This window comes from Bubalus bubalis, chromosome 1 (genome assembly GCF_019923935.1).
Source record: "Bubalus bubalis isolate 160015118507 breed Murrah chromosome 1, NDDB_SH_1, whole genome shotgun sequence".
Lineage (NCBI taxonomy): Eukaryota > Metazoa > Chordata > Mammalia > Artiodactyla > Bovidae > Bubalus > Bubalus bubalis.
Window position 1 is genome coordinate 12,419,353 of NC_059157.1, and position 21,520 is coordinate 12,440,872.

Below are 21,520 nucleotides of genomic sequence, written 5' to 3' on the forward strand. Positions count from 1 at the left end.
TGGAGTCTTAGCTACTGGACCACCAAGGGAGTCCCGGTATTTCTCTGAGATGTTTGACCTCTTGGCTGACTTTGTCAATTTTCTTGTTGTCCCCTCTTCCCGCCCCCCACCAAAGAAATACAAGCCCTCGGACCCCGCATTTGCCTACGCGCAGCTGACCCACGACGAGCTCATTCAGCTGGTCCTCAAACAGAAGGAAACGATCAGCAAGAAGGAATGTCAGGTGCGCCAACTGGAAGACTACATCGACAACCTGCTGGTCAGGGTCATGGAGGAGACGCCAAACATCCTCCGGGTTCCCTCCCAGGTCGGCAAAAAAGCAGGAAAGATGTGATCCGCCGGCCTCCAGCATCGAGACTCTGCCGTGGGTCTGTCTCCACCAGCTCCTGAGGCCGAGGACTCGCTGTGCCCAAGAGCCGGGCACAGTTTGCCATCTTCCTTCCAGGTTATCTGGCAGGAGTCCCTCCCACCCATGGAAGCCAGGTCAATGACTACAACGGATCTTTTCACTGTCCATTCCCAGGGTTTTATTTTTAAATGCCACTGTGCCTTTAACCACATTGTAAATATTTTATGGCCTGACCGGAGACATGGTCATAAGATCTGATCCTGGCCTGGAGGTTCAGATGGCACTGGGGGGTATTAATTAATGTATTTTAAACATTGGGGTTTTCTTTCTTTGAATTTGAGATTTTTAAAGTACGTCTCCCCCTGGTCTTTAAAGCTTCAGGTGAGATAACAAGGACCAGGCGATCGGGGCTGTGTTGCACATACCTTCTTGGCATTTGAATAACTCAGGCGTGGCATTTTGGCTGCAGATGCTAAATTTTTGATACCATGTAAACCTACTTGACTCCTCGGACTTGGTCTTTTGTTTCGACTGGAGCAGAGGAGTGTCGAGTGTGCCTTTGAGATTTATGACAAGCCGCCTTTTCCAGACATCGGCCTCTACACCGCAGTAGCCTTTAAAAGATGCTCTTTCTCAATGGAGAGGGCCTGTCTATGGAGGGAAGCAGACCAGGGGACTTAGAGTCACTTTGCACTCAAGGGAATTGGTCAAAACCCTTCCTCTGGTGATCGCAGGATCCCTGTGACTGGAGTGGCCAAGGCAGCGCCTTGATTAGCATCAAGTGCCCCAGGCGCTTGCTAAAATGGTTCTACCAGGCTTGGAGCCATGGCAGGGGGTCCCTTGGCCCTCTCCTCCCATGCCTTCGCTTGGCTCCCTGGTTTCCTTGGCAGCTCTTCCTGGCATTTTCCCCCCTTTGTATAACATTGTGAAGAGCAAGATGATATCTATTTTTAGATGGCTGTGTTTTTAAAACTAGATTAACACACTTTTTTTTTTTTTTTAAACTAGGACCCCTTTTTAACTAATATCACCAGTTCAGATTCTTTGGGGCTTCCCTGGTGGTTCAGCAGTAAAGAATCCTGCCAATGCAGGAGATGGGGGTTCAATCCCTGGGTTGGGAAGATCCCCTGGAGAAGGAAATGGCAGCCCACTCCAGTGTTCTTGCCTAGAGAATCCCATGTACAGAGGAGCCTGATGAGCTACAGTCCATGGGGTCGCAAAGAGTCGGACATGACTTAGCAACTAAACAACTCAGACTCTTCAGGTAATTTCATTGTTAGTAACCCGATATGAGAATGTTTTCTATATTACTCATTTTTTGTTGTTGTTCCAGTTGAGACAGAATCTCATCAAATCCCGACATCTCTCCTAGGGAGAGAATGTCATAGGCCAAGGGTGTGGGTAGGGCTTGAGGAGAGAGCAGTTATAAACACAGATCTCTCTGTGTTCATTCTTGTTGTGTTGAAGTTAAGAGGCAAGATGACTGGCAGTGGGATTCCTCCTCAGGATCACGTCTGCTGCCACATTAGTTAATATCAGAGCACTTTAATCTGAAGGATGATACTGTAACTTGATTGAACTAATTCACTTTTAATTATCGATAGCTGTTTTATTTAATATCCTCCTACATACTGGGGACCACTGTAAACCTCTCAGACGACTCGTATTTTTGTAGCGCTACGAGATTTATTTACATCCCTATAAAGAGAACTGGATGTTCGCTTGAACTCTGGAGATACATGTGTATATATTTGATATGCAATGTTTTGTACTTGATGTCAGTGTACTTGGACTGTGATTACCCCTGTGTACTGGGTGGCAGGGGCACTGAGTGGTTTCTCCTGAGAAGAGCTCACGTGGAGACCCGAGTTCTTCCCGAAAGCTTTTCGTTGTGGGAGATCTGCTGCTAGGACCTCGGGGATGGGTCCCGGTCCGTGTTTAAGAGAGCGAATTCCTCTGCTCTGAGATGCCACTCAAGAACTCTGGAGAATGAAGGACAATCAACTTCAAGAGTGTCTGGTTTCTACCAACTGCTGGAACAAAATTCCATGGGTAGCATTCCTGCGCCTCTCAAGGATGCCGGTTAACACCTGTCCTTGAGGGCTCTACTGTGAGGGAGAACTCAGTTGGGAAAGCTGGAGTCAGCTCTGAGCTGTTCACAGGGGCAGGTGGACTGGAGGGCTGGAGCTCCTGCAGCCAGTATGGGTCTGAGGGCTTACACCCAGCTGTCTGCACCAGGAGAGTCTGGTTTAGCCTCTGGCTGCTGAGAATGCTCACTGAACTGATGGGTCCTTGGAGGAGGCCATGCCCTGCAGAAGCAGGAGCAGCTCTTTCTTGGCCGTGCCTGGCTGCCCACCCCCTACCCCCAGAAGACCAGTCAGTACTTCAGGGAAGCATCTAGTGAAATACCAAACACCTTGTGATGAACTTCCACTGGAGGTCAGCATCTGGGAAAAAAAAGTCAATCCTTTGCCCAGTTGTTTCATATCATCTCTGTCGTTGGGCTTTGACAGATGTCCTGCCCACCCCTTTTATTTCCTGTGGGTCAGCTTCCCCAGGTAGCGGGATGGAAGAACAAGAAAGTCTGCCCTTCGCCACACTAACAGCCATTGACCCAGAGTGGAGGGTGTGTGGGCAGTGACTGGCACACGTGTGTGGTTTCCAGCTCAGCTGACAGTGGGGGCTCAGAAGGGCACGGAGTGGGGAGGGTCCATGACCCTTAGCCACCTGCCAGACTGAAGGCCAGAGGCAACTTGTAAAATTAGGCGCGATCTTCACTCCTCATGCCCTTTCTCTTTTAGACCCATTCACTGGTGAATGGTCCCTCAAGGCTGAAGGATCTGTTGCCGTTGGGGGGCGGGCAGAGAGCTTACCCTCTAGTTTCTACACCAATCTCAACCCTGTGGTTTTCTCAGTATCTATTGTGTGAGCTACTGACATGACCTCTTCCTCCCTCTGATTGAAAGCTCACCCAGCATTTCTGGATTATAGAATTCTTATCTCCTGCCTTGTTATTTTGGGAATTTTGAATTTCTTTGCTTTTGTTTTTGAGAAGTAACCTAAAAACTTCCTACAACACTAAATAAAATGGTACTGGTACTACCTTTCAAAGTTTTGTGTCTGTGGTTTTGTATGGGTGTGATAAGAATTTCTGGCTTCCTGCAGAATCTCTCTTAGGGGGTGACCAGTGTTTCTCAGCCCATGAGGGTCTCTCGCCTGGGTTCCTGCTGCTGCCTCTCTATCTGGTGCCCAGGGGACCCAGTGCCCTTTCTCCTGTGGGGGTTGGGACATCTCTGATGACCTCCCTATGACACAACCCATATTTTGGGCTAAAAGGGACTCTGGCGTTTATCAGCTGAACATCGTTTGAATTTCCTGTCCCTAGTGATACAAGCTGCCAACTTTTCCTTAAGCTGAGCAGAGGAACAAGACACTTTCTTGATTTGCTTCCACCCTGCACCACCTCCCCCACGCCCCACCACACACACACACCTCTTCACCCCTGCCCCACTGATTTCCCAGAGAGTGAAAGCCTGACTTTTGGAGCTTCATTTGAATTCACCCTGCATTCAGGACTGCCCAGATCTAGGAGCCAGGTCTCTGGTTCCACAAATGTAGCTCACTCATTTCTGAGTAGAGGGGATTATGGCTGTAAAATACTCCTCCTGAGCTCATTCTACTAATCTCCAACACTTCCCCAAAGAAGTGAGAGGTCTGCCTGCCTCAACCAAGGGTCCCAAGCTCTCCGAATGGCGGAGGTGCTCTTAGGGATGAAAGTCACACTGTAGAGGGACAGACGCAGGTGGACCTGGGTCACTTCCAGGTGGGGTGGGGGAAGCTTCCCGAGGGCCTCCCCGGTTTGGGTGGAGGGGTCTGGTTACCCAACCGGATGTAGATGGTGGAACCACCGTGTAAAGTGATACAAAGGTGGTTTCTCTTAAAACATACAACCTTCCAGGTTTGGTGCAAACAGCCAAAAAGCTCTCTGGAAAGGGTCTCCAAGGAAGGAATGTTTGTACAAATGACCCCCAACTCTCCCCTGAGATTCATCTCCCTTGCCTTTTTTGTGGGGGGCACCCTGCCCACCTCCCCATGGAAAACATCACAGGGTACCGTTCCCACTCTGACCACAGCCAAAGCATCAGCACCATGCACATTCCCAGCCCTCAGACCCTGCCTCTAAGCTGATCGGGGGTGCCATCTTTTGGATTCTGCAGTCTCTCCATCCTGAGAAGGTGGGAGCAATCTCTTTGCATTCAAGTTCAAAGCTCTAAGCTGAGCTCTGTGGGGCCAGCGGTTCCCAAAGCCACAGAACCTTCGAGGGAAGATGTCCTCATGTGGCCTTGTGATGTCTGACTATCTTACACACACCTGTATCCTGAGCCCTAGAAACAGTCACCCTGGTGACACCGGCAGGCCCTGAGAACTGAGAGGAAGCTGCTCCGTCCTTGCACATCAAGTGCTCACTTCAGGCTGAAACTTGACCACAAAAGGAAGGCCTGTTTATTGAGTTCCTGCATTTCACTCAGCACTGCTGAGTGCTGTTTCCAGTTCTCATCAAGGTAGATAATATCTCCATTATGCAGATGAGGAAACGGAGACTTTCAGAGGCATCAGAACTGGAGTTTGCCTGGGGTCCCACAGCAGGTAGTTAAGAAAGAATTTGAACTCACCTATCCAACCTGGGGTTCTAGAACAGGTGTCAAACTATGGCCTCACTCTTGTTCAGGTGGCCCTCAAACCAAGGGTGATTTTTCCTGGTGGTGCTCCAGTAGTCCAGGGGAAGGACACTGCACTTTCACTCCTACGGTCCTGGATTTAATCCCTCATCAAGGAACTAAGATCCCATAAGCCATGCAGTGCGGCAAACAAACAAACAAACAAAAAAAACCCAACAACAACAAAAATGATTTCTCCTCTTTTTTTTTTTCTTAATGTGGGACGAACAAGTCTAGAGATCAAATGGCCAGAATGACCGTAGTCAACAGCATTGCACTGAATACTAGAGATTTTTACATTTTTTTAAACAATCAAAATAACAATAATTCATGACATTCAAATTTCAGTGTCTACACAATTTTATTGGGATACAGCTGAGTTCATTGTCTATGAGTAATTGTCTATGGCTGTGTCCATGCTGCAAAAGCAGACTTGAGCGGTTAAAACAAAAACTTTCACATCCACCAAACCTAAATATTTACTTTCAGGCCCTTTTCGGAAAACGTCTGTGGACACCCAGTCTAGGATTACTTTGGAGGGGGCAAAGGGATAATATTCTGAGTGACCTGGAATACTGGAGGATGGGAGCAGGCAGGGAAAGTGGAGCCCACGTGACTCAGCCCCACTCAAGACAAGGCCCTATAAGCCACGGCTCCCAAGGAGGGACGTTCCGGCTATGATTGAGCTCTAGGCCTGTGGCCACCTGCTCAGAGTTGCCAGGTGACTTTGATTCTGGGAGATCAAGAAACCCAACACAGTGATCCTCAGCCAGGGGGAGGGAGAGAATAAACAACAGGAAAGGGGAAAGTGAATACGAGCGAGGGCCCTGGTCTTGCCCTGGACTGAGGCCCTCACCACAGTTGTCAGGAGAGAATCAGCATCTGCTGAAAGCTGAGATGAAGGGGACCCAGGCAGAAAAGCTCCAAGGCCCAGGGTGGCGAGGAGAGTGGGTCCTCCAGGCTCAGAATGAAACTGGGTTAGAGAGTCATCTGAGCTGGAGGAAGCCTGGGGTGAGGCCTTGAGAGAAGCCCAACCCCACCTCCCCCCAGTTACTCACTCCAGATTAGAAATGATCCTGCCACTGAGGAATTCCATCTATGTGTGGCCTCTGACAGGCCTACCCAGGACGGGTGTCCACAGGGGCTAACAGCCTTGTGGTGTAACAGGCGCTCCTGGGGCACAGGGATGAGACAGCCAGGTCATTCCCAGGGAGATTTGCAACAAAGTCAGACAGGCAGACCACTAACAAATACACACATGTAACCAGAGGTGACTGGCCAGGGGCCTTCCATCGGGACATCTTCCATCGGCCTTTCTCTCTGGCCTCCTCTCGAGAAAGAACTCTGGCCTCGAGGTCAGAATTTCACATCTGGACCACGTCTGAGGCATCTTTTCTAATGGCCTTCCTTCCTCAGTAGTTTTCTGCTCTAATCCAGCCCATCAGGGCACTCAGCATTCCAAAAGCCGATGTGCCAAGTACCCTGTGGGCTCTGGCCTTAGGGACAAGAAACATGGCTCCAGCTTCACAGGCTTGGGGAGGAGCTGGGGAGAGGGCTTTGAGAAGCATCTGTTAAACAGATCGTCACTGTCACTGAAGGACACTTAATTCTTAACCCGGGTCGCCTGCATTGCAGGCAGAGTCTTCACTGTCTGAGCCACCAGGGAAGCCCTAAATCTTCGTAGAGTTTGTATCGGAAGGAAAGGCACCAAGGATGATGTGTATGTCCTGATTTCCCAGAGGAAGGCAAATGAATTTCCTAAATAAATGGGTTTCTTCGTGAGAACGTGAGCCTTAGTCTTGCATGTCTTAGGAGAGTGCGCCATCTTCTGGCCTGGGTCCTGACTACTTCCCTGCCTGTTTGTGTCTGAGGGTGAGGCTCTCTGAGACCATCACACACTTGTGGCTGGAAGAGAATTACCTCTCCACCCCTGGAGTTGCTAGCTGTGTGTGTGCTCAATCATGACTGACTCTTTAAGACCCCATGGACTATAAACCCACCAGGCGCCTCTGTCCATGGGATTTTCCAGGCAAGAATACTGGAGTGGGTTGCCATTTCCTCCTCCAGGGGCTCTTCCTACCCAGGGATTGAACTCAAGTCTCCTGTGTCTCCTGCATTACAGGCAGATTCTTTACCACTGTGCCACCTTGGGAAGCCCCAGAGTTGCTGGATCATAAAATTGCTCTTCCACTTTACTATGAGAAATGTCAGGGAAAGCAGAATTTCAAGGCTTCTGTCATGGGTAGATGACTCTGAAGTGAAATCCCACTTAAAAAAATAATGCTGTTAGGTTCATGATCTGCACAAAACTGGGATGACTGGCGTCGGATACTGTTCTTTTTGGGAATGTAAAGACATGCTCCCAGGGCCAGTTATGTTCCTTTTGCTGCTGCTGCTAAGTCACTTCAGTCGTGTCCGATCCTGTGCGACCCCATAGACGGCAGCCCACCAGGCTCTCCCGTCCCTGGGATTCTCCAGGCAAGAACGCTGGAGTGGGTTGCCATTTCCTTCTCCAATGCGTGAAAGTGAAAAGTGAAAGTGAAGTCACTTAGTCGTGTCTGACCCTTAGCGACCCCATGGACTGCAGCCTACCAGGCTCCTCCATCCATGGGATTTTCCAGTACAAGAGTACTGGAGTGGGGTGCCATTGCCGTCTCCATGTTCCTTTTAGGGACCTGTTTACCCTCCCAGTGAGGATGTTGATTGCACAGTCTGAAACTAACATCTTCTAAAATCAGCTAATGCCAGAGACTGCCTGAAATTCTCCAAGAGCAAACTGAGAAGCAGAAATTCCCCACATACTTTCAGCACTGGCTGTGATAACTCCCGTCTGTTTTCTTGGAGTCAGAGGGACTGGCCACGGTTCTTTGTAACTTTAACTCAATTGTCTTATTTTTCAAACACAATTGATTCTAAAACTTTCAAGTGTTAAAAAACATTTATTTATTTATGTATTTATGCCACACCGAATGGCTTGTGGAATCTTAGTTCCCTGACCAGGGATTGAACCTGGGCCCTCAGCAGTGAAGGCACAAAGTCCTAACTACTGGGCTACCAGGGAATTCCTAAAAACCTTTATTCTTGATGAGTGCAATTGGGATTTACTTATGAGAAAACACATCCTCTTTGCTGACGCTTAAGTTATATTCAAACATGACAAACAAAATCTCTCATTTGTGAGCTTGTTTTCTGGAACATTACTAGAGGCACACTTTGGCTTGCTTTTTTCATCTATACCATACCACGCCAGGACCTTCGGAGCTAGAATCTTGGAGCATCTTAAAGCTTAAGGTTTTAAAACATCCCAATCTGCTTAAATTCTTCAGACTGCCAAGGGCCTCACTAACTTCCGTAGTCTTTCTCTCCAACTCCCTTAGACATTTCTTGGCTAGTCTCTGGAAGCCTCCCAGGTTGTCACTCTGGATTTTAATTCAACTCCCTCATTCTACAGGGGAGAAAAACAGACTGCAAAGAGAGGAAACAACGTGCTTATAGGGAAGCTGCTCTGGAAAGAACACAATTTCCTGCTCTCTCAATACACTACCCTCCCTTTGTAGGCCACAAATTTTATACTATGGCCAGAATCAACATTTATTACCAAAGAGAAAAAGGGGAGTCTGAGATACCCTTGGCGCTTTAGAAAGAAGAATTGTTTGTGGCTGGCAACAATTTTTTGTTTGTTACGCGCGTCCACGGCTGTAGACTCACTCAAGAGTAACCCCGAGTCTAGACAGCCAACCTCAAACTAAGTACAGATCGCGGGAAATTCGAAGATACAGTCCAGATCAGGAACCTCCTTTCCTCGATCATGTTTCTACCCGAGTCCGCAGAGGAACGGACCGGAAGCCGCGGAGGCGGTACTAACAGTACGGCTGTTACGCTAGCCGGAAGAGGAAGGTGCAACCCTACAAGACTCCGCTCCTACTTCCTGTTTCGGCATAGTTGCTGTTGTGGGAGATAGGGGCGGTTAGCTGCTTGGGCTCTGGACCGCTTGTGCGATGTCGGGTAGAGGCCGCTGTCCCGATTGCGGCTCCGCTGAGCTCGTGGAAGACTCGCACTATTCCCAGAACCAGCTGGTGTGCTCCGACTGCGGCTGCGTGGTCACCGAGGGCGTTCTTACGACCACCTTCAGTGACGAGGGCAACCTCCGAGGTACCTGTGAGGGCTTTTCCAGGGCCATGGATACAGCCTGGGGCGATGGAGGGATTGACGTCAGATGCTTCTTATCTCTTGCCCTCTTCCTGTCTAGAGCACACTTAGATATGGGAGAAAACATGAAAGTGAACTAGTGAACTTTCGATCGGGGGCTGCCATTTTCAGTTTTTTTTTTTAGCACTATATCTGTTACATGTAGGTGTTAACGAATAAATTCAGTTTAGTTGAATAAATGAAACAGAAACAAAGTTCCACGCAATTTACCTAGTCTGCCTGTTTGGAAGCATTATATCAATAGGTCAATGTTGTGCGAATGCGGGAACTACTACTACCCCGAAGCAGTTTTGAAAACTAATTGGCAAAAACTTTTTTTTTTTTTTTTTTTTCATTTGTGTTCCAAGTCCCTGACCAGTGCAGCCCTCAAAATCTACAGGCAGGAAAATTGCCTGAATTGAATGTACAGGAGGGGTGGCTGGAAATTTGTAACACTTGGAACTGCTTTAGTGCTAGTCCTAATCTTCTAAAGCCTTCTGTGTATTTGGTACTGCCTGTGGTCATAGAAAACCAGATGGACCTTTTACCTGCAAAGATGAGCACCTTCTGTGAGACGGGTAGTGGGTACCTGATGATTTGGATTCTGCTCCCTGGTTTTGTGTGGTAGGAGGGCAGGGGTCTGTGAATAGAGACTAAACAAGCTATTTGTTCATTATCTTACAGAAGTAACATATTCTCGAAGCACCGGGGAAAACGAACAAGTTAGTCGAAGCCAGCAACGAGGTGAGAATCAACCTTTTATGACACAGTGGCTTTAAAGAAAATTCTCCTTATGGTTCAGCTCGTCTCTTGTCTTTTCTGTTTTCAGCATTACTAAGTAAAGGTAGAGAAGAAGAGAATGGTTATTAGAAATAAAAGATGGAGGTGGTTCTAAGAGAGGAATAAATTAGGTGGAAGGTTTACGTCTGCTTGGGTATGTTTGAGGTAGATTCAAGGAACCCAGGTCAAAGCTTGGTCACAAATCAAACCAACCTCCAAAAGATGAGGCACTGAAGTGTTGACTTCTTTCCACAAATGTCTTTGTGCTTTTCAAATGGCCTTACCAAGTGTCACTCTTATCATTGTAGAAAGGTCCATTATTTGTGCATGTGGTATCTGAGGCGAGTTTAACAGAACTCGCTGGGAGCTCCTTTGACTCCTTCACATATAATATCACATCATCTGCAAACAGTGACATTTTTACTTCCTTTATAATTTAGATTCCTTTTAGTTTTCCTGTCTGTTTGCTATGGCTAGACCTTCCAAAGCTATGTTGAATAAAAGTGACAAGCGTGGGCATCTTTGTCTTGTTCTTAATCTTATAGGAAATGCTTTCAGTTTTCACCATTGAGTATAATGCTAGTGTGAGTTTGTCATATATGACCTTTATTATACGTTGTTCCCTCTAGACCCACATTCTGGAGAGTTTTTTTTATTATTATTATCTTAAATGGATGTTGCATTTTATCAAAAGCTTTTCCTGCATCTATTGAAATGATCATATGGTTTTTATTCTCAGTTTATTCATGTGGTGTATCACACTGATTGAGTTATGGATATTGAAAAATCTTTGCATCCCTGGGATAAATCCCACTCAATCAAGTTGTCTGATCCTGTTAACGTATTGTTGGGAACCCCTCCAACTCCTGCCATGGGTTTTCCTAGGTCTTCGTCGAGTGAGAGACCTCTGTCGAGTGCTGCAGCTGCCGCCAACATTTGAGGACACGGCACTTGCCTACTACCAACAGGCGCACCAGCTCGCTGGCATCCGCACGGCCAGGCTGCAGAAGAAGGAGGTGCTGGCTGGTTGCTGCGTCCTAGTCACCTGCCGGCAGCGTAACTGGCCCCTGACCATGGGGACCATCTGCACCCTGCTGTATGCAGATTTGGATGTGTTTTCTGGAACCTACATGCAGATAGTGAAGCTCCTGGGGCTGGATGTGCCATCTCTGTGCTTGGTGGACCTGGTGAAGACCTACTGTAGCAGGTACCTGCCTCGTGGGAGACACGGGGGTGGAATGGCTTTAGACCCGAATCCTTTTACTTCCAGCTGTCTCTTTTTGACCAAGCCCATTCTATGAGGATGGACTTCTTCTCCTATGCCTGGCGCTGGTTGGGTGAATCCGTTTACGTTTCTAGAATGTTGTATCATTTTCAGACCCCTTCGCTGTCACAGCATTGATGCTGTAGGAAGGTTAAGTATCAGCTTTGGCACGGGGCTTCTGGGTTCTGCCACTCAGGCCTGCTTGACTAAATGCCACAGCCCTGCCTCAGCAGGATCACGTTGTGTGTGACTAGAGCTGAAAGAGTACGAGCAAACTGACAGAGCTGGAGTTAGAAGCTAATTTCTCTCTTTAATAAGTAGCTGTGTTCTTTTCTTTTTTTTCTGACAAATACGGTAGAAAGCAAAGGCTGTCAGTGTCGAATGACCTTGAGTTTGAAGCTTGGTCACTTCTAAGCTGGATGACTGTGGGCAAGTTTTTCGACTCTTAAATGCACATAACAGGGTGTTGAGTAGATTAAAGAACATTTTGTAAAGCACTCACTCAGAATGATGGCTGATGGTGGGGGCGGCAGGATTGTCAATAGACGTTAGCGCCCTTCTGCACTCTCTTGCCCTTCACCTCTCCTGCAGGAGACTCGCCCTGATTTCTCTTGGTACCTGAATAAAGTTGCTACCCAGCAGGCTTGTGTGTTCCTGAAAGGATAGCATAGCTTGCCTATCTTCTGTGCTTTGGAAGAGCTGTCTCCTGGAGGTACCGAGACCAGACCCTCATTTTGGTTATTTCAGCTTCAAGCTGTTTGAAGCCTCCCCATCTGTGCCAGCCAAGTACGTGGAAGACAAGGAGAAGATGCTGTCGCGAACACTGCAGTTGGTGGAGCTGGCCGATGAGACGTGGCTGGTGACCGGGCGGCACCCCTTACCCGTCATCACCGCCGCCACTTTCCTGGCGTGGCAGTCCCTGCGGCCTTCAGATCGGCTGACCTGTTCCCTTGCCCGATTTTGTAAATTGGCGAACGTGGACCTGCCCTACCCCGCTTCCTCCCGCCTGCAGGAGCTGCTGGCTGTGCTGCTGCGGATGGCTGAGCAGCTGGCCTGGTTGCAGGTTCTGAAGCTTGACAAACGGTCTGTGGTCAAGCACATCGGCGACCTCCTCCAGCACCGCCACATGCTGGTCCGCAAGGCCTTTCGGGATGGAACAGCCGAGATGGATGCTGTGGAGAAGGAACTGCAGGGCCAGGGGCAGGGGCAAGGACTGGGAGACGAGGATGTGGGGAGTAGCTCTTTAGAGCTGCCTGCGGGCAAGCGGCCCTCCAGCCCCGCTCTCCTCCTCCCACCCTGCATGTTGAAGCCCCCAAAACGAGTCTGTCCCACCCCCCCTGTCTCCACGGTCACTGGAGACGAGGACATTTCTGATAGTGAAATCGAGCAGTATTTGCGTACCCCTCAGGAAGTTAGGGACTTCCAGAAGGCCCAGGCAGCTACACAAGCCGCCCAGAGTGTTCCGAACCCTCCCTGATGCACATTGGGCATTGAGGGCGCTTCCCCTCATCTGATGACTTGCTAACTGGCCTGACACAGCCAGAGGAATCACTGTCCACAAGCCCTCAGGTGTTTCCATTCTCGTTTAAGGGACCCAAGAGGGGTTGTGCAGTCCCAGAGGTGAAGTCAGAAGGAGTGTGGGGACGCCCAGGTTGGAGAGAGTCCCATCCCTTGGTCCAAGAGAGCGGCTTGCCTCCCTCCGGATTCTGTGGGCTTGCTTTCTCTTGGGCTGCTGGGGCAGTGTCAGGGGCTCTCCGGCTCCCGGATTGGATTGGATACACAGCTGCCACGGGCTGGTGGGGCCTCTCCTGGTGTGGATCATGGGTATTCTCAGCGTTACCAGCCCTCAAAGGATGGGAACTGAGCAACCCTCGGCCCTGTGTTTGTTCACAGACCCTGTGGGCTCGTGTGTACAGTGTTAGAGATCCTCTTTCATCACAAAAGGACTGTGGGTGGAGGAGTAAGGTCATAGCTCAAAGGGCTTTGCAAAATTTTAATATATTAAAACAAGAGGCATCTGCTAGAAAACATTCTATTGTATAAAACCCGAGCTTTTAAAAACATGTTTTCTTTGGCACTTTTCATCCCCTCCCTCCCCTTTCCCCAGCGTATTGCAAAAAGCTCTCCAGTGCTAAGGCATTGGCGGGGTATGTAAACAGCAGCCAGCATACGTGGAAGAATAATATGAAGCTTTTTTTTTGCCTTTTTTTTTTCTGTCTAATATTGTCTGTGCAGCAAGCATAAATAACAGGATCCATCTCAGGGCGTGTGGGTTTTCTCCCTTTCCCTTGTCTGTCTGCTCTCGCCTTGGCGATCAGGCTGGAGTGATATGGAGACTGGGCTGAGTTTCCCTGTTGCTTTTCATGAGGCCCAAGGTTCCCTCCACTTTGATCGTGTGCTGTAATCAAAGGCTGGTGGTTGCTCTTTAGGTTGGGGAAAATATGAGTGCTGGTGTTTAAAAGTAGTGAAGGCACAGGTCCCAGGTGATTCGCAGGGCCCCTACCCTTTGCCTTGGGGATTTGGTTTGGGCTTTTGTGGGGCAGGAAGCTGGTTTCATTTTTTTTGGAGGTTTCTAATATGGACCTAGACATAAGATCATCGATAAGATTCTCCTGTCTGGCCTCATGGAGGTGGGGAGGCCTCTTAGTTCCTGGGAGGCGGAAGGTTGAGACTGGGGATATGGGCTGTGCCATTAACAGTAAGTGTTTTTCCAGCACCACGTGAAGCCTGGCAGTGGCGCCCCTCTTCAGAGCGTGTTTTTCAGTAGGACTAGGTTTGAGGCAGGACTACCTTCAGCCCCAAATCGAAGTACTAGCTCTGCTATCTTCCCATCCTCCCCAGGTACCTGGCAGTCAGCGTCTTAGGTGTAGGACCTTAGTTTTGTCCTGAAGTGCCCCCTCTGAGCCCTGCCATGTGGGTCTTGTCCCAGTCCCGTGGGAATGGGCTCCAGCCCTAATCCTGCACCCCTCCTTCCACCTCCCTCCCTTCCAGAGAGCTGGTTGATCCCAGCTGCCTTTCACGCGGCCCCCATTCTCCTCTTGCATAGTTAATTTCAAAAAGCAACACCTTGTTTCCTCCGGCTTGTCCTGGTAACCTGGCTCATCTGCTAGGCTCCCTAGTTAGCCAGAATCGGGTGAGAGAGAGGCTCTGGGGTGTGGGCACAGAGGGGAGACTAAAGAGGGCGGCTAGGCGAGAACGCCTCACTCAGACTCCATCACCAGTGTTCCCAGTAACGCGGATGCCGCCAGTGAGGCGGGTGTACCTTAGAAGGGGCCCGCCCGAGCTGTCCCCGCCACTCTCGGTCGCACCACAGACCCGCAGGACTTTAGGCCGCAAGCCTGGAAGGCAGGTGCTGCCGAAAACCGGCCTGGGCCGGGACGGAAACCTACCCCTCCCGCGGTCCAGGGATTGTCTGTCGCTACCCCGGGGAGTACCCCGGGGAGACGGCTCGCTCCGCAGGGGCGGGCCTGCGCCTTTCCCTCTCCCGGCCTCCAGGACTACAGCTGGAGAGCCCAGGTGCAGCGAGGCACCTCCACTCCAACCTGGGTGCGTACCGATGGACGTCTCTGAGGCGCCCCCCGCCCCTCCGCGAGAAGCGGGGTCAGGACCCTGCACGGCCAGCTCGTGCCGAAGCGGCGCCCGCGCCCACCCTAGACGGTGGTCTCGCTTTTCCAGAGGCCGGTCTTCATGCAGCCGCCGCCGGCCGCCTCGGCGCCGCTCGAGGGAACGTCATCGTACTTGCCGCCCTTGGGGGCGCCGTTGAGGCTGGCCGAGTTGAGCGGGTACGAGCGGCGCTTGCTCTCCTTCTCCAGCGCGCCGCCCCGGAGGTTGTCGCGGCTGGCGCTGCGGCGCTGGCTCGGCCGGCCGGCCTCGGGGAGCGGTGCGGCGCTCGTGTCGCTGCCCTCGGACGGCGTGAGAGCGGCCTCGCCCTCGAGCCGGGGCCCGGCGCCCGGGCTGTGGCCGCTGCTGCCCAGGTAGCTCTCGGAAGGGCTGTGGTGCGGGCTGCCACTCTCGCTTGACTGCAGCTCGGCCGTCCCGGCCGCCCCCCCTCGCAGCGCCCGGAGCCGGTTCTTGCCGCCGGCCTCCCCCGCGCGGTGCCCCTTGGCGCGGCTCTTGTGGCCCCGACGGCCGTGGTGCAGGTTGTTGGGATGGCGCGGGCCGAGGCCGGCCCGGGGACCCGGGAGCTCGGGCTCCCCGTCCCCGCGGGCGGCCGCCCCCGCCTCGCACGCCTGGCTCTGCGCCAGCTGCAGGTTGGTGAGCTTGCAGGGCCCCGGGGGCGGCGCGTGGCCGCTGCTGCCGCTCGGGGACGACTTGAGAGACGGGGGTCCCTCTCCGAACACCGGGGACCCGTCTTCGGGGCCGGCAGGCGCGGCCCGCGGGGAGGCGCGGGATCCCGAGGCCGGGGGCCGGCAGGCGCGCCAGGAGGCCCTGACGTCCCTGCGCCTGGCACAGTGGTGGGTGAAGACGAAGAGACCCAGGGCAGAGGCCGCCACCCCGTACAGACAGCTGCACACCACTCGGGGCAGCCAGCGCTGCGACACCGTCAGCGCCCCGCAGGCCCACGTGGCCAGGTAGAGGAAATGCGTGGTCACCAGCGCCCCCAACTGGACTCCCGGAGAATAGAGGCCATCGCCGTCCTCCGGGGGCCCGGGCGTCACTACCCCTGTGCTTCCAGCCGCCAGGAGGGAACCCGAGTCACTCAGGAGGGGGCCGCTGCTCCTGAGCCTGGTGGAACCCCTCAGCTCCTCCCCCGGCTCCAGGGAGACCCGGCCGGTGCCCCGCTTTGGGCTCTGTGCCAGGGGACCCCGTAAGCGCAGCCCTGCGCACAGGAAATAGATCCAGGTGATGAGTAGAATCAAAGCCACGGGGATGTAGAAGGCGCCTAGGCTCGGGCGCCACACCAGCCAGCAGCTGCGGGGAGATACGGGCGGCGTGTATGAGGTGGGGCCCCGAGGCCAGGTGGGTGGGGAGGTGGCTCGGGCCACATGCAGGGGTTGGGGCTGGGTGACTGGCTGGGCGGGTGGGTGGTGACCCCCGTGGTGAGGAGTAGGAGGCACCCCGCCAAGCAGGGAGGTCAGGGGCGGGGGCAAGGCGCTCACTAGGGGCTGTGGTCCAGGTAGTTGTGGATGTTGACAGCGGCCGTGATGCCACAGATAATGAGTGGGATCCCTCCCGCGATCAGATAGAACCTGGAGAGAGGGGGTTTGGGGGGTCAGAGAGATGGGGAGCAAGGAGGGGACCTGGTGCTCGGAACCCTCACCTAGGGGTCTCTGCCCCATCCTCCTTCCCCGGGAAATTGTGTGCGAGTTTTGTTTTTTTTTTTCCCCAGGGATGTAAGGCCCCTCTAGGGCAGGTCATAGGTCCCTAGGGGATTTGGCCAAGACTGCTCTAAGGGACAGAGGCCAGAATTGCTTTCTGTCCCCCTAAACAGCGCAGAACTCAGTGCTGCTCTGGTTCCCAGGATCCCTGCCCAGTGCCCTGCAAAGTTGCTTACTTCCTTGCCGAGGTATGCCTGAAAACCCCAAGGAGGCACCCCCTCCATGGCACTGGGCAAACTTGGTGCCACCTAGGCCCTTGCCTCTCCTGCCTTTTTTTTTTAATGGCCACAAGGTCTTAGTTCCCCGATCAGCAACCTCAGGGCACGGTAGTCAAAGCACCAAGTCTTAACTACTGGACCACCAAGGAAGCACCGCCCCCCCCCCCCCCCCCCACCTCCGCCCCGGCCTCCTCTTGTGTCTTGGGAGTGTGATCTCCCAGGACCCTGGACCCACCCTGCATCCACCCTGGGAGAACAGCCTTTGATGTCTTTCCCCCACCCCAGGTGCCCTTCCCTACCGCAAAGCTGACAGATGGAAGTGCCTACCGCAGCATGGGTCGGGGGGCAGGCGGGGCAGCGTCCCCTTCTGGTGGAGGGGGCGCCCTCCAGGTGAGCTCCTTGTGGAGGACGCGGGCCTTCACGCCCATCCAGAGGAGTGTAGACAGTGAAGAGTAGTGCAGGGTGATGCCCACCTGTCGGGTCAAGGGGTGAGGGCTGGGGGGCTGGCCACCCTGAAGCCTCAGCCCCCACAGTATTCTCCCCTGCCTCCCACGTGCCCCGCCCCCAGCTCCACCCAGACCCTCCCCAGGGTTGTGTCCCTGCTGATACCCTCTCTACTTCCCGCCCAGGGCTCTCCTCCACACGCCAGGGTGGCTCCATGACCCTGTCGTTGCTGCTGGCCTCGTCCCCGACTGTTCTTCCATTGCAGGCCCCCCACCCTCCACTTTACCCTGGCTCCTAGTGTCTCTGCTTCTCACCAACCCCCATCCCCAATAAGGCTGGGCCCAGAACCATGGAGCTGGAGCCCATGACCCGCTCCCACTTCTGGCCTGTGTGCCTCCCTCCTCTGTGCCCAGGCTGCTGGTACCCATCCTGGAGACCCCAGCCCTTCCCCTGCTTACCGCCTGACAGACCATCTGGTAGTTGGTGAGCGTGATGCCTCCCGCAAATACAGCCGAGGTCATGGCCATGTGGAAACACAGGTTCAGCAGCATGTGCCAGCCCTTCCGGGACACGTGGATGGAGCTGCCATAGAAACAGTGTCTAGTTAGTGGACGGTGCAACCCAAGGTCAGGCCCGTGGGCTCTCAAGACCACTGGGAGAGTCGAAGAGAAGAAGGCAGACATCGGTGTGCGTGCGTGAAATGGGACAGGCACCTTAAGCCCCAGACATGTTTTTCAATTTCAGAACGCTCGCAGGAAATGCTGGACAGGAGCCTGGGGAAGGGACACTCGCCAGGGCTGAGCGATCTCCTTGGCCTTTCCTGCACACCCGCTCCCCCTGCAGGAGCTCACCTGTGGTTGAGGATGTAGGTGATGATGGTGGAGAAGAGGCAGAGCAGCAGCAGGGCCGTGCAGGGGTACACGACGGGGTGCAGCCCTGCCCCAGAGCCCCCCGCCTCCCTGGGGAAGGCGCTCAGCTCCTGGAAAGACAGGACAGGGAGTGAGCAACAGGAAGCCAGGGGCCACGAGGACCCCCTATGGGGTCCGGGTACACGATGGGGTGCAGCCCCACCCCAGAGCTCCCTGCCTCCCTGGGGAAGGAGTTCAGCTCTTGGAAAGACAGGACAGGGAGTGAGCAACAGGAAGCCAGGGGCTGCGAGGACCCCCTGCGGGGTCCGGGCTGGTCTCCCACGCCGGTTCTCCCCTCCCAAGCCCAGTCAGCCTTGGGCCCCAACTTTGGCCCTTTGCTGTCCAGGTAGCAAAGATGGAAGCACCACCACATTTACGCTTAGAAAGTTGGTCTAGGTGGCATTTCTGACCTGGCTTTCTGGGAACTTTACAGGTTCTCAGCCTGAAAATCAGAGATGAGGAAAGAGGAAGAAGGTACTATCTATAGTAGAGCCGCACACCTGCTCAGGATCTGGGAGTGTGGGCTATGATGTGTGGTGCAGGAGGCAAGGGGCTGGACAGGCCTGGGTGGGGAGGGGGACAGAGGGCAGACATGCCCAGGTTCATTTTTCACTTTAACAACCCGGGTGTCAGAGCGAAGGATGTAGAGACCCGGCCCGGTGGTTCCTTAGCCATCTCTCTCGACATGGGAATAGAGGACCTCTGTGTCTGTCTTTTTTTCCTTTTTTTCCCCAGAAGGCTGTGGGGCTTTTTTCCTTTTTTTTCCCCCCCAAAAGGGTCTGGGGCTTCCCTGGTGGCTCAGACAATAAAGAATCCACCCACAATGCAGGAGACCCTGGGTTTGATCCCTGGGTCGGGAAGATCCCCTGGAGAAGGGAATGATGACCCATTCCAGTATTCTTGCCTGGAGAATCCCCATGGACAGGGGAGTCTGGCAGGCTACAATCCACAGGGTCGCAAAGAATCAAACACGAATTATCAATTAACACGTTCACTTTCCTGATAGAGGGCCTGAGGACCTCCCTGTCTCCTGCAAGATGGAGAGGTGTGGGGCAGACCAGAGGGACAGGTCCCTGTGAGTGCTCCCCATTGTGAGGCCCGATCAGGCCACCATTCTTTCTGTATTTCCCTGTGGCCCCAGGTGGTCAGGGTGCTCTGCCGCCCTCCACCCCCGGCGCCCACTCAGCTCACCATGAGCACGGCCACGTTGCCCAGGTGCTGGCAGTGCAGGGAGCTGACATTGGGCTGGCTGGAGCGCAGCTGGCAGCCCTCGGAGCGCCAGCCCCCGGGCCCTCCCGGCCCCTCCTGGCTCCACCAGGCCGCCATGGGCTCGGCCCCCTCAGCCCAGTGCCGCAGTGAGACGGCCACCGGCTCGGTCAGGTTCCCCACGCCGCAGCCACCTAGGGTGGGAAAGGGAGGGGGGTCCACTCAGGCCCGGGCGGGTGTGTGGGGGCTTGGGGGGCCTGGGGGATAGAGTTAGATGCCACATGCAGGCCCGCCCCCCACCCCAGAGCCTCAGCCTAACTGGGGAGCTGCAAGGATGAATCAAAACAAAGGCACGGCCAGCTGGTGGCCCTCCTTAGTGCCCAAGGGGTCGCAGTGACGTGGCCAGCAAGGGAGGACTTGGGGGTTGAGGAAAGAAGGTGGAAGGTGACACCAAGGGAGCAAAAGCTGGAGTGAAGGGAGGATACAGGAGGGCAGGCACCCCGGGCGGGGAGTTGGCACACCCCGGGGAGGAGAGGCAGGCCCACGTGGGTCTGTGCTTGGAGCCCTTCGGAAATGTGACGAGTCTGGGATGTGAAACCCCAGGTCCGTGGAGCCTTTTCTCCACCCGTCCCTTCCTTCACCGGATGCCCCTGTCCAGCATCGTCCTCGGAAACAGTGTGGGGGCCACCGTCCCCTGCCTCCAGGGGTGAGGGCAGGGCGGGGCAGAGGGCGGGGTCCCGGGCCACCCCCAGAGTGGGGTAGGGCAGGGCGCAGGCCCTTACTGGTCCCCGCAAAGATGACAGGCGTGGCCACACCGCGCCTCCTGCCAGGTCCTGTGGCTCCGGGGCGGGAGGTGTTGCCGAGAGTGCGGAAGAGGCGCCCGTTGCGGAAGACGAGCAGCTGTAGGGTGCAGTCTGGGGGCGCCGGGGGGGCCAGGGCCGCCGGGGGCATCGAGAATAGACTGGGCGGCAGCTGGATGGAGGCCAGGGCCACGCTGTTCTGGGGGGGACACGGGAGTTCCTCAGAGACGCCCGTGGTCCCTGGGACTCTGCTGGCCCCCAGGGCCACCTCCACATGTCTCCTCCCCTGCCTGCGTCCCCTTACACCGCCCCCCCGCCCCACCTAGGCACCTTGTCTCCCACCCGCCCCCCACCTGCTCAGCACCCTGCCTCCCCGGCGCCCACCTTGATGTGGAAGGCGGACAGAGACACGTTGGGCCTGCCGGTGGTGCAGCGGAAGCGGAGCTGTTGGTCGGCCAGGGGCTCCGGCTCGGGTGACGGGCTCTGGCCAGGGCCCGCGTGCCGCGTGCCAGGCATGCCCGCCTCCCGCCTCTGGAAGGCCGTGCAGGTCAGGCCCACGTAGCTGTGTGGCTTGATGAGGTAGGCCTCCAAGGCCACGTTCCTCGAGTTCTAGGGACAGGGACCCCGTCACCCTCTCCTGGCCTGCTCCTGCTCTAGACCACAGACCTGCTCCGACTGATCCCCAGTCCCTTGCCCGTCGCCCAGGGCCTGGGAGCCCCGAGTCGGCCGTGGAGTCCCCCCAGTGCTGTTCCGCCCTCCCTCCCGCTCACTCACCCCCCACCTTGCAGCCAGCTTAGCTCCCCACACGCCCTGGTCCTCCTGCCCCGGCTAAGCCAGAGAGCAGGCTCCATGTGCCCCCTCCTCGTATCTCCACCGGTGCCCAGAGGAGATGCGGTGGTCTCCTTGTTGACTGTTAATATTTCACCACCCTTCACTGGAAACGTCCCCTCTTATTGGGGATATGAAGTCTCCATCAGCCCCCACTCCATCCCAGTGCTGCCCTCACTTCCAAACCCTCCTCCTGTCCTTCTCCTCCTCCCTGCCCCTTCTTGTATTTCCATCTGCCTAGCCCTTCAACTCAGGGCTTTCCCAGGTGGCTCAGTGGTAAAGAATCCTCCTGCCATACAGGAGAGGTGGGTTCAACCCCTGGGCAGGGAAGAGCCCCTGGAGAAGGAAATGGCAACCCCTCCAGTATTCTTGCCTGGAGAATCCCATGGACAGAGGAGCCCGGCGGGCTACGGTCCATGTGGTTGCAAAGAGTCGGACACACCTTAGTGACTAAACAATGACACAGCCTTTCAACTCGGTTCCCCGCACGAAGCCTTGG

The 21,520-nt window shown here is 54.3% G+C and overlaps 3 protein-coding genes across 5 annotated transcripts in view; 2 read left to right on the forward strand and 1 right to left on the reverse strand.

The window, feature by feature from the left end:
- Positions 1 to 3,460, forward strand: part of RAB11FIP1 (RAB11 family interacting protein 1) — a 34,947-nt gene extending 31,487 nt beyond the window's left edge. For all 3 annotated transcript variants that reach the window (XM_006050958.4, XM_025278682.3, XM_006050959.4), the window contains one exon: positions 116 to 3,460. In XM_006050958.4, the coding sequence (XP_006051020.4) occupies positions 116 to 334 (219 nt within the window). In that variant the 3' untranslated portion in view covers positions 335 to 3,460. The remainder of the gene's footprint in view (positions 1 to 115) is intronic.
- A 5,519-nt stretch (positions 3,461 to 8,979) lies between these two features.
- Positions 8,980 to 13,494, forward strand: BRF2 (BRF2 RNA polymerase III transcription initiation factor subunit). The gene is made up of 4 exons (XM_006050957.4): positions 8,980 to 9,219; positions 9,940 to 9,999; positions 10,921 to 11,242; positions 12,047 to 13,494. The coding sequence occupies exons 1-4, from the start codon at positions 9,066 to 9,068 to the stop codon at positions 12,774 to 12,776; spliced, it is 1,266 nt and encodes a 421-aa protein (XP_006051019.3). The 5' UTR covers positions 8,980 to 9,065; the 3' UTR covers positions 12,777 to 13,494.
- ADGRA2 (adhesion G protein-coupled receptor A2) overlaps positions 13,278 to 21,520 on the reverse strand; it is a 37,543-nt gene continuing 29,300 nt past the window's right edge. The window contains exons 12-19 of the mRNA XM_025278699.3: positions 20,578 to 20,802; positions 20,176 to 20,392; positions 19,379 to 19,587; positions 18,131 to 18,258; positions 17,738 to 17,861; positions 17,163 to 17,308; positions 16,399 to 16,488; positions 13,278 to 16,210 (exon numbers count right to left, since the gene is read on the reverse strand). Coding sequence (XP_025134484.3) covers positions 14,950 to 16,210; positions 16,399 to 16,488; positions 17,163 to 17,308; positions 17,738 to 17,861; positions 18,131 to 18,258; positions 19,379 to 19,587; positions 20,176 to 20,392; positions 20,578 to 20,802 — 2,400 coding nt within the window. The 3' untranslated portion in view covers positions 13,278 to 14,949. The remainder of the gene's footprint in view (positions 16,211 to 16,398; positions 16,489 to 17,162; positions 17,309 to 17,737; positions 17,862 to 18,130; positions 18,259 to 19,378; positions 19,588 to 20,175; positions 20,393 to 20,577; positions 20,803 to 21,520) is intronic.